This window comes from Vicia villosa, linkage group LG1 (genome assembly GCF_029867415.1).
Source record: "Vicia villosa cultivar HV-30 ecotype Madison, WI linkage group LG1, Vvil1.0, whole genome shotgun sequence".
Lineage (NCBI taxonomy): Eukaryota > Viridiplantae > Streptophyta > Magnoliopsida > Fabales > Fabaceae > Vicia > Vicia villosa.
The window spans coordinates 103,782,947-103,798,846 of record NC_081180.1 but is presented as its reverse complement, the minus strand read 5'-3'; the positions used below and the strand labels follow the sequence as shown (position 1 = coordinate 103,798,846).

General features: G+C 39.0%; 1 protein-coding gene across 1 annotated transcript in view; it reads right to left on the bottom strand.

Annotated features, from left to right (window-relative positions):
• Window positions 1-263: 263 nt before the first annotated feature.
• Window positions 264-15,900, bottom strand: part of LOC131650581 (uncharacterized) — a 58,204-nt gene continuing 42,567 nt past the window's right edge. The window contains exon 2 of the mRNA XM_058920289.1: window positions 264-1,882. Within this exon, the coding sequence (XP_058776272.1) occupies window positions 264-1,882 (1,619 nt within the window). The remainder of the gene's footprint in view (window positions 1,883-15,900) is intronic.

The window sequence follows — 15,900 nt, the reverse complement described above, 5'->3', positions numbered from 1 at the left end:
AAATGGGAGAAACATAAACATATTTTTTTCATTTTTTTTTAGAAAACAAAATAAAATAAAAGAAAGAAAGAGTGAATACGAATGGACTGATTCAAAACTTGCATGCTCATTTCATTAATATTACCATTAAAGTTAACAATGTTCAAAAGCAAATAAACACTTAACAAACAAGCGAAAAAACGTAAATGCAAATGATAAAAAGTGGCTCAATGATCTGATTTGATCCATTGGCTTTAGGAATGTTCTTGGTGTCTCAACACTGATCATGACATAGGACCAATATCCTTGAAAGAGAGCATCTTTTTGTCAACCAGATCTTGAACTTTTTCCTTCAGGATATTGCAATCTTCAATGGAGTGACCTGCTATCCCATCATGAAAATCACACTTGACGTTTGGATTGTATTCCTTAGGAAATGGAAACTTTGCAGGTCGAGTTGGTCTGGGAGCTATTGCTTTCTTCTCAATTAAATATGGCCATAGCTGAGCGTAGGTCATTGGAATTGGGTCAATTCGACGATCCCCCTTCTGTTGGTTCCTTTGAGGTATATTCTGATTCCGTTGACGATTCTGATTCTGAGCTGCATTCTGAGGAGCATTCTTTGAAGAATCATGAGGAGGAGCTGCCCACGACTGTTGGTATGGTTGCTTGAATTGTGCGGCATCAATTGTAAAAGCAATAGTTTCATCTTCCCACTTCTTCTGAAAGTTGTTTCCATATTTCTTGGTTCCAGTCGACGATCCAGATTCCATAGTCAACCGTCCTTCTCGTACACCTTCTTCTAGTCGCATTCCCATATTCACCATTTCAGTGAAGTCGGTCGGAGCGCTGGCAACCATCCTCTCATAGTAAAATGAGCTTAGAGTCTTTAAAAATATTTTGGTCATCTCTCTTTCTTCCACAGGAGGAGAGATTTGGGCAGCAACCTCACGCCATCTTTGTGCATACTCTTTGAAAGACTCTTTCTCCTTCTGTGTCATGGCTCGGAGTTGGTCTCTATCAGGAGCCATGTCAACATTATACTTGTATTGTCGAATGAACGCTTCAACAAGGTCATCAAAAGAACTGATATGAGTACTATCCAATCCCATGTACCATTTCAAAGCAGCACCAGTTAGACTATCTTGAAAATAGTGGATCAATAAATTATCATCATCGGTATGAGTGGCCATCTTTCTACAATACATGGTCAAATGGCTCTGAGGACACGAATTCCCTTTATACTTTTCAAAATTAGGCACTTTAAACTTGGCAGGTATTTTCACATTTGGCACAAGACACATATCATAAGCATTCTTTCCAAATGGATTCTTCCCTTTGAGGGCCTTAATCTCCTTTCGCATCTCTTGGAATTGGTCTTGGAAATTATCATAAGCTTCATTTCTTTCATTGGGCTCAACTTGGTAAATGGGTGCCCCAGCTTGTGGCACGGTATGTACCAGAGGTGGAGTCATAGTCATTACAGGAGTAACTTGAGTAGTTCCAGTAACAGGATGGTATCCCTCTGGCACAAAGTTGTAAGACATGCCCCCAGGGTATCCATTAGGCATCTGATAGTGAGAGGGACCAGTGGTAGGAGCCACAGAAACACTAGTAGTAGAAACTTCGCAAATCGCCGTAGTCTGAACTTCAGTTTGCATTTGAGTGGCACGAGGAGATGGGGGAGGTGATGGTTGATTTCGAGCAGCCACTAAGCTTTCCACCAAAGCAGTCAATCTTTCCACACCGACACGAAGAGTAGTTACATCATCACGGAATTCATGATTTTCTTGTTCAAGGTCTTCCATCTTTTCTGTCGAGTAACACTTCACGTCTGATAAAGATGTCTGGAAATTAGCTTGCCTTATTACTGTTGGGTAAAGAAAGGTATGAGTGATGGATTCTGGGAATTAGAATGCAAATGAATGCAGATGCACGATGAGGATTTATGCAAAAATGAATGACTTGTCATATCATGTATGATTCACAAATAATGGATTTTCAATCAACTGGACATAGAAAGATTCAAATTACTTGGCATACAGTCTAAGGTTTTTATGTTGAAAAGGTTCTAGACACGGTTCTCAGAGTTATAAACTCCTTTTGAAAACTCAGTCATCTAATAAATAACTTACCATCCAACTGTGTTTTCAAATGAAGCCTATTCTGAGTGTGGTTTTCGCACTTATCCACGGTAATAGTTACGTTACGCAAATTGGGTGCGAAACCACCATTTCCTAAAAGTCATGGTTTAGGGTTTTTCTAAAGGTCCCTAGAGTCGGCGGTCCAAATTGAAAACATCATAGCCCAAGTAAATAACTTACTTAGTCATAAACATCTCCTCAAAGGACCTACTCCAGGCGGGGTTTTAGTACCTCCCACTTGACACTACGTCAAGCGAGTTTAATACTAGACCACCACCTTATCTTACGTATCACTCGAGCTCGGGTGTAGAGCTTTTTCTCACATGCGCCAATAATCAAGAGATTCCAACCACAATAATGAGAAATAAAACAAAGATAGAATAAAGACAATAAAGAAGCAAGTAAATAAAGATAGCAAATATCACAATAAAACTAAATTAGGGTTGACTCTCTTAGGTGTTCCCCAGCAGAGTCGCCAGCTGTCGCGGGTCAAAAAAATCATCGCCACGAAATTGTAACAAAACAGAGTCGCCACCAAATTTTATTTATTCCAATGGGAAAGGGAAAATAATGATAAAACCCACGAATGAAATGAAATGGACAAAGATGGTCATCGCAACCAAATTTGGGTTCGGGAGTCGGTTAAGTAAGGGGAAGGTATTAGCACCCCTCACCTCCATCGTACTCGATGGGACCCATTTAGTTAGTCTTGTGATTAATTGTTAGCTTATTATCTACTTGCGTTCTAATTACTATATGGACAAGAAAGAAATGGGATTTGGGTTTTTTATTATTGTGCTCGCCAAGACATTTGAGTCTTGTGCCTACATATCTTCAATGGAAGAATCAGAGCGATTGTAGTTCGAAGCTACGAAATTATGTTTTTTTATTAGTGTGCTCGCCAAGGCATTTGAGTCTTGTGCCTACATATCTTCAATGGAAGAATCAGAGCGATTGTAGTTCTAAAGAACTACGAATTTGTTGGTAGATTTTATGGGTCTAATCGCATTTGGGCAGAGAAAAGATGAGTTTGAAATGGGTAATTGTTTTATGAAAAAAAAAAAAAAAGTGGAATTCAAGCATTCAAACAATGGCTTAACGGCCATCGCCTAAAATACTTGAAAGAGCATTTACTAGATTGAGCTTGATGAAGTCTTTAATGGGATACAAGCATTCAAACAAAGGCTTAACGGCCATCGCCTAAATGCTTGAAAGAGCAACTTGTACAAGTACGTACAAATCCCTCTTGGGTGATGAAAGAGATTGAAACGACTTGAGTTTTGAGGAGTCCTTAATGAAATACAAACATTCAAACAAAGGCTTAACGGCCATCGCCTAAATGTTTTTAGAACAACTTGTACAAGTTCGTACAAACCCTTCTAATTTCATCTATTGTGGATCCAACCCAATTCGATTGTTTAAAAGAGCATTTTGATCGAAAAAAGGAACTTGGTATTGACCAAGATTTGTTATGAAAAGATTCGCACTTGGGCGAAGGATAGAACGATTTGATGAGTTGAAATTGTTTAATTTTAGTGTTTTGTTGAAAGATCAGACAAATCGAGTTTTAGGTTTTTAATGGAATCTAAGCATTCAAACAAAAGCTTAACGGCCATCGCCTAAATGCTTTAGAGCAACTTGTACAAGTACGTACAAACCCCTCTTGACTCATCCATTATAAACCAAATTCAATTCGATTATCAAAAAGCGTTTTGTAGAGAAAGGCGAGACAAATCGAATTTTAAGGAGTCTTTAATGGAATCTAAGCATTCAAACAAAAGCTTAACGGCCATCGCCTAAATGCTTTAGAGCAACTTGTACAAGTACGTACAAACCCCTCTTGATTCATCCATTATAGATCAAACTCGATTTGATTATTAAAAGCAATTTTGAAGTTTTTGATTGTGATAAAAGAAGTTTGAAATGGATACTTGGTGTTTACCAAAAATGATTAAGAAATTGTTTGAAGTGGGAAAAAAATGATTGGTGTTGACCAAGGTTTATTAAGATTGTTTTGAATGAAAGAATTTAGTACGAGATCAAGCATACGAGCATACAAGAATATGGCAAGTAATTCATGCAACAATTCTAACAAGATTATATCTAAAAGATGAACAACTTGAAGAAAATAAAATCTTTTTGATCTTTTGAAAATATTTGAAAGAAATCCTAAACATACATCTAAAGAGAAATTATTTTTTGGTCTTTTTTAATTTGATAAAAATATTAAATATTTTTTCTTTGATTTTGTTTTATCATTTTTCAATAAAACTAAACTATTATTATTAAAAAAAAAACTAAACAAAAGACTAGATGAGCCAAGAGGTTTACTCGGCTAACTATATGGCCTAAGATAACAACACAAATGGAAGCCCAAAGTGTGAACAAACTCAAGATTTGAACTGGGCCGACATGATCCGACCCGCGACCCGCCTTCCTCACTAACAAAGTTGATGGGTTGAGAAACCCTACAAACAGAAACACGTAACTCTCTTTCTCTTTCGCACTCGACAACAATAAGGTCAAACTTAAAAGAAAATGCTCACATCTCGTTCGGTACCGCCATTGAAGGAGCCTTTGAAGCTCTGGTATCTCTCTCGGCTCAGGGTAACACAAAAACAAGTAAAAGATGCAAGCAAATACAAACCAAACCCTAACCCCCAAATCAAACTCTTATACCCCAATCCATTAATAATCAGTGATTACAGTTACATAATGAAATCAAAAGCAAGATTTAAAGTAATCACAATATAATTGACAAAGGGATAAAGATATACTTCAAGTTACCGAAACACCGACAACAAGCTCTGATGCGGCTAGGGAACTTTCCGGTACAACGCTTTTATTCCCAGGTACGCTCTTATGCTTCGTTTTTCTATATTGCTTTCGATTTGTCTCTGCTCCTTCTCTGGATCTGCGAAATTAGTGAGTGTTCATTGTTGTTGCTCTGAACCGAGGGAGGGAGGTCAAGTGATTGAATGATGCTGATGATGGTTAAAGGTTTTTAGTGAGGTTTCTGAGTATAGTTAAGGTATTGTGAAGGTAAATTGAAGATGATGAGTGGAGTATAGTGAAAGTTGAGGTTATGAGTGAGGTTGAAAGTTTATATTGGAAGCATTTTTTAGTGTTGGGGTGGTTCGGTTTGTTTGAGTGTTGTATATTGTGTTTTTGGTTGCTGTTTACGAGTGTGGTGAGATTGTTTGAACGTATGAGCAAGGTGAGGTCTGAAGGAGAGGTTTTGTGAGGATGAGTGTGATCTTCACGGCGGATTGAAGGGAAACAGCTTAAGGTTAGTTAGCTGTATGGTTGTTTGGTGTGAGAGGGTGGTGTCTCGGCTATTTTTCTTTTGTGATGAACATGAACATAATGAATTAGGTTTTTTGGTTTTGTGTTTGGTTTTTGGTGATGAACGAATTTAGAGTGAATTTTCGTTCTGGACAGAGGTCGCGTTGGTTCCTTGATGAATTCTGTGGCTGCCGCTAGGGTTTTTTCGGTCTCCCTTTCTTGCTGTGAATCCCACTGTTTTATAGACAGAATTATGGGTTTTGGGGGGAAAATATGATAGGTTTTGAACAATTATGGTATACTGAGTTGTATTTTTCTTGATGCAGATTGTGTCTTGCCATTTCAGTGTAATTTTTGGATTGTTGTGTGCAGGTTGGTGGAGCAGGTATCACATGGGATGGAATGGAGATGCAGCAAAGTTTTTTTTTTGATTTTGTTTTTGTTTTGTTTGTTTTTTTATGTGATGGGCCATATTGTATTTGTTGTAATGGTCTCACTTAAAACACTGTAACAATTATCCCTATTCTTAATCTATGAATCATATAGTCTCTTTTTAATTTCTAATTCAAATTGATGATAATAATTAAATGATAATTTAATCATTAAATAACCTAAATAGAATTCAAAACAAGTTAATTTATTAAAAAGTATATAAAATATGTCGTAATAAAATTGAATTCAAGATACAAAAATTGAACTTAATATGCAAAATATGATTATGAATGAATTTAACGCGACAATAAATTGTTAATTAAAATGATGACAAATTAATTGTGAATATCAATACTAATAAAATAAAATAAAAGCGCAACCCGCGAAGTCGAAACTTAAAATGGATGCAGATGAATTGATCGATGCTAATGTGAATGAATCAGATGAAAAACTTAGGTCAAAATTTAGGGTGCGACACATACATCGCTTTAGTCGTACGCACTGACACGAGAATTGTCGCGGATCTAATAGTCACTTTCCTTTCTCCAGAAAGAGAGGAGGAGAAGGAGGTGAACCAAGACTTTCAAGTTGTCTCATCCATACAACACTCGTTCAAGTCGCAAGAAAAGAATGGAAGACTTTGAGCAAGAGAATGAAGAACTCAGAGAAGAGATTAATACTCTCAAAGGTACTGTTGAAAGACTCAATAGTATGGTAGAAGCCCTGGTAGTTGCACAGAATCGACCAACGCCAGAAGAACTGCAAAGGACTGTGGTTTCTGAGATTGTTTCTACTCCTATTCCTCAGTATACCATGCCGCCTGATCGACCTTGGGGCATGCCGTATAACTTTACTCCAGAAGGGTACATACCTCCAGCTTCTGAAGCTCCAAAAGTCACCATGGATATGCGTCCACCGGAGGGTTACAAACCTCTGGAAATTGAAGTTCCAAGAGCAACGGCAATGGGTTTCGCACAACAGAATGCTGAGATTCCAAGATCTGCTGTCATGGCTTCTCCACAGCCCATTATGCATACTTTTCCCCCGCAGGGCGGACAAGTATATCATCACGCCCCAAGTGAGGATGCTGGCGTGTATGAAAGATTGGACGAGTTCCAAGAACAGTTTCTGCAAATGCAGAAGGAACTCAAGACTCTCCGAGGACAAGATCTATTTGGAAAGAATGCTGCAGACCTCTGTCTGGTTCCAAATGTTAAGATTCCTCACAAATTCAAAGTACCAGATTTCGAGAAGTACAAAGGGAATTCATGCCCACAAAGTCATCTCGTAATGTACGCTCGAAGAATGTCAACTCAGACTGATAATCAACAATTGCTCATTCATTATTTTCAAGACAGCCTGACTGGTGCTGCACTCAAATGGTACATGAACTTGGACAGTTCAGAGATTCGTACTTTTCGAGACCTCGGAGAGGCCTTCGTCAAACAGTATAAGTACAATCTGGATATGGCTCCCGACAGAGATCAACTCCGGGCCATGACTCAAAAGGATAGAGAAAGCTTCAAGGAATACGCTCAGAGATGGCGTGAAGTTGCTGCTCAAATTTGTCCACCACTTGAAGAGAAAGAAATGACAAAAATCTATCTCAAAACTTTAAGTCCATTTTACTACGGACGAATGGTTGCAAGTGCACCAAGTGACTTTACCGAGATGGTAAACATGGGTGTACGTTTAGAAGAAGCAGTTCGAGAAGGACGCTTGAGCAAAGAACCAGAATCTTCTGTTGGTCCAAGGAAGTATGGAAGTTCTTTCCAGAAGAAAAAGGATCAAGATGTCAGCAATGTCTTGCACAAAATCAAGAAGAAATTCCAACCTCAAGTCGCAACAATAACTCCGGTTGTTAACTCAGCACCAGCTTATCAACCTCAGGTCTCGCAACAACAAATTCAACAAAGGTCGCAGCAACCTCAGCAGCAGGTTCGACCTCCAAATTACAACAATCGGGCTCCAAGGTATCCTGCCTTTGACCCTGTACCAATGCCGTATGCAGAATTGTTTCCAACATTACTGGCAAAAGGACTCATTCAGACAAGGAGTCCTCCAAATCCTACAAACAGTTCCTCACCATGGTATAAGGCTGACCAATCTTGTCCCTATCATCAGGGGGCACCAGGTCACAATATTGAGAACTGTTTATCTTTCAAGATTGACGTCCAACGATTAGTGAAGAGCGGAATGCTATCCTTCAAAGATACTAATCCAAACGTCCAAGCAAATCCTTTGCCGCAACATAAAGAAGCTTCAGTAAATCTGATAGATCAACACCCCAATGTCATTCAAATCTACGACATTCGTCAGATAGGGGAAAATCTTGTCAAGATGCACGCTAGACAAGCTGGGTACGGTCATGTACCACCTCACAACTACTTCACATGTGAAATTTGTCCAAGGAATAATCAAGGATGTGCCATAGTTCAAGCTGCATTACAAGAACAAATGGACTTGGGATGGATTCAACATATCCGAGTCAGAACTGAACATGACATCAACATGGTTCAAGGATGTCCAGGAGAATACAAAATCTACAAAGTTGAAGACCTTGAAGGATCGGTAGTCAGGTTCCATAAAACTTTAAATGGACTTGCCTACTTTGGAACAGATTTCCACGCTTACAGTAGATGCGAAATCTGTCGAAGAAATTCACGAGGATGTTTGCGTGTTCGCAACGACATTCAAAAGCTGATGGATGACAATACCATTACTGTTCTTGCCAACAGAGAAGATGACGAAGTCTTTACCGTATCTCCTCAAATTAATCAAGATGTACCTATGCAAGTTAAGTATGATAGCAGGAAGACAGCAGTTGCACCACTAGTCATCTACTTACCAGGTCCTGTACCGTATGAGTCTGACAAGGCTATACCATACAAGTACAACGCTACATTCATTGAAAATGGTAAGGAAATACCATTACCGTCTGTTGTCAACATTGCTGATGTTAGTCGAGTCACCAGAAGTGGACGAGTCTTCAACAGAACAACAGAAAATGTGGAGAAACCTTCGGAGGAAGTACCACATAGGCAAGACAATCATCCGACCAATGTTGTTCAAGCGAAAGTAAATGATGAGATCTTAAAGTTAATCCAGAGGAGTGAATACAACATTGTAGACCAATTACTACATACTCCGTCTAGGATTTCTGTTCTTTCCCTGCTATTGAGTTCTGAAGCTCATAGGGAAGCTCTACAGAAAGTTTTGGAACAAGCTTTCGTAGAACCAAGTGTTACAATAAGCCAATTCAACAACATCGTTGCCAACATCTCCGCGGGAACTAGCCTAAGTTTCTGTGACGAAGATCTTCCTGAAGAAGGAGTGGACCACAATCTTCCACTTTACATCTCAGTTGGCTGCATGGGTGATGTACTCACAGGAGTCCTAATAGACAATGGATCCTCTCTCAACGTCATGCCTAAATCAACATTATCAAGATTATCTTTCGAAGATTACCCTCTAAGAAAAAGTCATGTCATCGTCAAAGCATTTGATGGATCAAGAAAGTCAGTTTTCGGAGAAGTAGATCTTCCCATAACTATTGGACCTCAGACGTTCAAAATCACTTTCCAGGTTATGGACATTCCGGCACAATACAGTTGTTTGCTAGGTCGCCCATGGATTCATGAGGCTGGGGCAATTACTTCAACACTTCATCAGAAACTGAAGTTCATAAGAAATGACAAATTGGTAACCGTATGTGGAGAACGAGCTCTGATCGTCAGCAACCTGTCATCATTCACCGACATAGAACCAAAAGAAGTTGTTGGAACTAAATTCCAAGCACTTTCCTTAGACAAAGGAAAGGAGAAAGCAACGTCTATCTCTTCATACAAAGATGCAATCCAAGTTGTAAAGGATGGCACTACCAGTGGTTGGGGGCACATTAATATTCCTACCAACAACAAGAACAGAACAGGAATTGGATTCTTTCCAACATCATCAAAAGCTATTCCAGGAATTGAGGTAGTTCTCCCTATTCAAGAAACTTTCTGCAGTGGAGGTTTTCTTCAACCTGTCCAACAAACAGTCAATACCATCGGTACGGAAAACACCGATGAAGAGGAATGGTTATCCTATCTTAACAAAGCAGGATACATCTCCCTACCAGAGTCTGATCCACCTTGTTGTTATCCGACTAAAGGATCTGAAAGTAAGACTCAACCAAGCAGTGACGAAGTTACTGACAGCTTCACCACCAGAAGTCATGGTTCATCAGAAGAAGTTCCTCCTATCCCCGAAGAGACTTGGGATACATTAGGAGAACCAAGCGGAAAATTCGACTACATGGTAAAATACTCCGCTCCTGAAAGTTCAAGAATCTCTCTTGAAGACATTGTTCCAACTGGATGGAACATTGATTATGAGTACCTCTCTCAGCCAAAAGAGATGTATAACCCTTGCTATTCATCATCATCTACTGGGGAAATCATCATTGAGGATTATATCCCCAAGTCACCTTCCGAGGCTACGGATCTAGAGTTCACATATTTAGTCAATGCCATCTTGGGAGAAGAGCAAGACCAAAATACAGAAGAGGACGATCTCGAAAGTGTCTCCGACAACGAGTCTCTCCATTCAGAAGATTGGAAGTTTCCTCAAAAGAAAAACCGACATACTCCACTTGGAAATGGGTATGCTCACACCGCTCAGTCTGCTGAAGTAGAAGAAGATCGTCTGAGTGTTGCAAAGACAGTGGTTGGTAAATCAAGACCTACCACAGGCCAGCTTAAGCCTAAGGTTCCAGATTACTTAGTGCACAATGGGGTTCGCCACTACTGGACAGCTGTTGAAGTTACAACTGTTGTTCGCACTCCTAAGTAGGAACTTTCACCGTTATTTTTGTTAGAACAAGATTTGTTCTGATCAATTATCTTAGTTTTGATGATAACAATAATATGAATTTTGCTTAAGATAATATGGTACTCTAATCCAATGCAATTTCCCTTTCAGGAAATATATAAAGAGTACGCATAATTCAGCGCTCAGAAGCTTTGTCTCAAAGGGTTCAGCATGCAACATCAGAACATGGTCTGGCAAGACATCAGAAGATGGTCGAAGCAGTATCAGAACATGGGTCTATGGAAGCATCAGAAGAACAAGAGAACAGAAGCACTGAAGTTCTGATGGTATCACGCTCAGAAGCACTTCAAGGTCAGAAGATCAGAAGATGCTTTGCACCAAGCTGTTTGACTCTGATGATATTCAAACGTTGTATTCACAAACATCAGATCAGAAGAAAGTACAAGTGGCAAGCTACGCTGACTGACAAAAGGAACGTTAAAAGCTACTAAAGGCTACGTCAGTAGACACAGCGTGAACAAGGCTCGAGGTAGTTGACAAAAGCGTATAACATTAAATGCGATGCTGTACGGAACACGCAAAGCATTAAATGCACTCAACGGTCATCTTCTCCAACGCCTATAAATATGAAGTTCTGATGAGAAGCAAGGTTAACCAATTCTACACCTATTCTGTGAATATCAACTTGCTGAAACGCTGTTCAAATCAAAGCTCAGAATCTTCATCTTCATCAAAGCTCACTACATTGCTGTTGTAATATATTAGTGAGATTAAGCTTAAACGTTAAGAGAAATATCACAGTTTGTGATTATCGCTTTTAAGAAGCAATTGTAATACTCTTAGAATTGATTACATTAAGTTGTAAGGAACTAGAGTGATCGTGTGGATCAGAATACTCTAGGAAGTCTTAGAAGTTATCTAAGCAGGTTGTAACTAGAGTGATCGTGTGGATCAGTATACTCTAGAAAAGTCTTAGAGGGTATCTAAGCAGTTGTTCCTGGAGTGATCAGTGTGTGATCAGAAGACTCTGGAAGACTTAGTTGCTGACTAAGTGGAGAACCATTGTAATCTGTGCGATTAGTGGATTAAATCCTCAGTTGAGGTAAATCATCTCTGCGGGGGTGGACTGGAGTAGTTTAGTTAACAACGAACCAGGATAAAAATAACTGTGTAATTTATTTTTATCTGTCAAGTTTTTTAAAGCTACACTTATTCAAACCCCCCCCCCCCTTTCTAAGTGTTTATCTATCCTTCAATTGGCATCAGAGCGCCGGTTCTAAGGTGCAAGCACTTAACCGTGTTTAGAAAAGATTCAGGAAGAGAAAAACGCTTCAGTAAAAGATGGTTGATGAAAGTGAAAAGTCTACACCTGCATCTACATCTGGCTCTGCTGAGCAATACAACGGTAACAATGGTTATACTAGACCGCCGGTATTTGATGGTGAAAACTTTGAATACTGGAAAGATAAACTGGAAAGTTACTTTCTTGGTCTAGATGGTGATCTATGGGATCTTCTGATGGATGGTTACAAACATCCAGTAAATGCCAGAGGCGTAAAGCTGACAAGGCAAGAAATGAATGATGATCAAAAAAAGCTTTTCAGGAATCATCATAAATGCAGAACTGTTTTGCTGAATGCTATCTCTCATGCTGAGTATGAGAAGATATCTAACAGGGAAACGGCCTATGACATATATGAGTCCTTGAAAATGACTCATGAAGGAAATGCTCAAGTCAAGGAGACTAAAGCTCTAGCTTTAATCCAGAAGTATGAAGCCTTCAAGATGGAGGATGATGAAGACATTGAAAAGATGTTTTCAAGATTTCAAACTCTTACTGCTGGATTGAGAGTTCTTGACAAGGGATACACCAAGGCTGATCATGTAAAGAAGATCATCAGAAGCTTACCCAGAAGATGGGGTCCTATGGTGACTGCATTCAAGATTGCAAAGAATCTGAATGAAGTTTCTCTGGAAGAGCTTATCAGTGCCTTGAGAAGCCATGAAATAGAGCTGGACGCAAATGAGCCTCAAAAGAAAGGTAAGTCTATTGCATTAAAATCCAATATCAAGAAATGCACTAACGCTTTTCAGGCTAGAGAAGAAGATCCTGAAGAATCAGAATCTGAAGAAGAAGATGAACTGTCCCTGATCTCCAGAAGGCTAAATCAACTCTGGAAGACCAAGCAAAGGAAGTTCAGAGGCTTCAGAAGTTCAAAGAAATTTGAACGTGGAGAATCTTCTGATGACAGAAGATTTGACAAGAAGAAGGTCATGTGCTATGAATGCAATGAGCCTGGACACTTCAAGAATGAATGTCCAAATCTTCAGAAGGAAAATCCCAAAAAGAAGTTTCATAAGAAGAAAGGTCTTATGGCAACCTGGGATGAGTCAGAAGATGATTCAGACTCTGAAGATGAGCAGGCTAACTGTGCGCTGATGGCGACAGAAGATGACGAATCAGAATCTACATCAGAATCAGATTCTGAAGAGGTATTTTCTGAACTTACTAGAGATGAGTTAGTTTCCGGTCTAACTGAACTTCTGGAACTCAAGTCTCAGATTAGTCTCAAATACAAAAAGCTGAAAAAGCTATTTGAATTTGAAACAAAGAAGCTTGAGTTGGAGAATTCTGAATTAAAAGAAAAACTTTTAAAATTATCCAATAATGTTGGATCTCCTTCTGATTCAGAAAAATCCACTCCTAGTCTAAACCATATTCTGAAAGAATATGATTTAAGTTTCAGGAAGTTCTTATCTAGAAGTATTGGCAGAAGTCAGCTAGCTTCTATGATATATGCTGTGTCTGGAAACAAAAGAGTCGGCATTGGTTTTGAGGGTGAAACCCCATACCAACTTGAACCTGTTGATGAGATGAAACTCACATACAAGCCATTGTATGATCAGTTCAAGTATGGCCACTCCCATGATATTAGGCACACTTCACATGCTCAAAGTTTTCACATAACACACACCAAAAAGCATGTGACACAACCTAGGAAATATCATGAAACTCACATTAAAAATTATCATGCTGTTCCTCCTTCTGCTTACAATGTTAAACCTAAGTTCAATCAGAACTTGAGAAAATCTAACAAGAAAGGACCCAAGAAAATGTGGGTACCTAAGGATAAGATTATTCCTATTACAGATATCCTTGACTGCAAAAAGGACAAAGCACAACATGTCATGGTACCTGGACTCTGGATGCTCACGACACATGACAGGAAGAAGGTCTATGTTCCAAGACCTGGTGCTTAAGTCTGGAGGAGAAGTCAAGTTTGGAGGAGATCAGAAGGGCAAGATAATTGGCTCTGGAACTATAAAGTCTGGTAACTCTCCTTCCATTTCTAATGTACTTCTTGTAGAAGGATTAACACATAACCTCTTATCTATCAGTCAATTGAGTGACAATGGTTATGATATAATCTTTAATCAAGAGTCTTGCAAGGCTGTAAATCAGAAGGATGGCTCAATCCTATTTACAGGCAAGAGGAAGAACAACATTTATAAGACAGATCTGCAAGATCTTATGAGTCAGAAGGTGACTTGTCTTATGTCTGTTTCTGAAGAGCAGTGGGTCTGGCACAGAAGATTAGGTCATGCTTGTTTGAGAAAGATTTCTCAGATTAACAAACTGAATCTGGTCAGAGGACTCCCTAATCTGAAATTCAAATCGGATGCTCTTTGTGAAGCATGTCAGAAGGGCAAGTTCTCCAAACCTGCATTCAAGTCCAAGAATGTTGTTTCTACCTCAAGGCCATTAGAACTCTTGCACATTGATCTGTTTGGCCCAGTCAAAACAGTATCTGTCAGAGGGAAGTGTAATACGGTGAACTGACTTTTTTAATTAATCGGAATGTCGCGGTAAGCAAGAGTCGCCACCGACTTTTATTTTATCCAAACAAATTCGGAAAGGCAAAAAGAAACAGAAAAAAACCTTTTAAAAGAAATCTAAGTTCGGGGGGTAATTTATGCAAAGGGAAGGTGTAAGGCACCCTTTGCATCCATGGTTTTCCATGGGCTCTTAATTGCTTTGCTTGCTCGTTTGTTTAGAAAATGTAGATGAAAGAAATAGGGACTTTAGCTTGTGAATAAGCGTTGCCCTTTTGAAAAATTATGAGAAAGAATATAATAAAAGGTTTGAGCATTGCAAGGCAATTAGGGGAAATTACCTTAAACTCAGATGATAGGTCTCTTTTTGCCTTTCAGAATGAAAGGGTCTATCCTTGCCATAAGAGGGCAGGAAGCCTTTCGTTTGGAGGTTGAAGGGTCATCGAAGCATCCTTTGCCAAAAGACTGTCCCATGCCATAGAGAGGCAGGTAGTCTAAGGCAAGGATCCGAATAAGCCTTTTCGTTGGCAGCCAGAAGATACCTCAGCCTTTTTCCATAGGCAACATCCGAGGGTCGAGGTCATTTGTGTATCGAAGGCAGCATCATTAGGGTCATGACCTTTTTTATCGAGGCAACAGGCTGAGGTATCCTCGTATTCGAGGGACATGGCTTATTCTGCAAAAAAAACACGAAGGCAACAAGCAACAGGCAACAAGGCAACAGGGAGGTTACCCCAAAAGGGTGCGTGTGTGCAACAATCACGTGATTATATTCAGATATTTATCTTTTAATTAGTTATTCTAATTCAATTAACGAGTTGCACTCCCTAAATTACTAACCACGCAGTTATAAAGTAATAAAGGGGAAGGGGACAATGAAACCAGCGGATCCCCAATGGGGTTTGACACAAGTAATAATTACACAGAAAAATAAAAGGTTAGGGTTTAGGGTTACCAATGACGTAGCTTTGACAATTGTTAAACCTGAAAAGGAGGAAGAACAAGAAGGCAAAGTACAGTGAGTGCATTATTAGTTCAGAGACAATCAGGGTTAACCCTAATAAAATAAAAGGCAAATAAATTAATAATGATTAATAAATAATACTTAGCTTCGATTTGGATTTGATCTGATATGGTTAGAGTCGGAGGAAACCTCGGAAGTAACCCTGAAAAGACAAGGCAGAAAGAGAGGGGATATCTTCAATGTATTATCAATCCTGGTTAAGATTCAAATGGAATATAATGGTAAATCGATTTAATTAATTATTGGTCTTGCGACCTAATTAATTAAATCGAGGCAAAAAACTAAATTGAGTAAAAAATAATTTTTTTGGAATTTTTCGGAATTAAAATAAAATAATTATTATTTTTTAATGATTTAAAGATAAAATAAATTAAATGAATATATAAA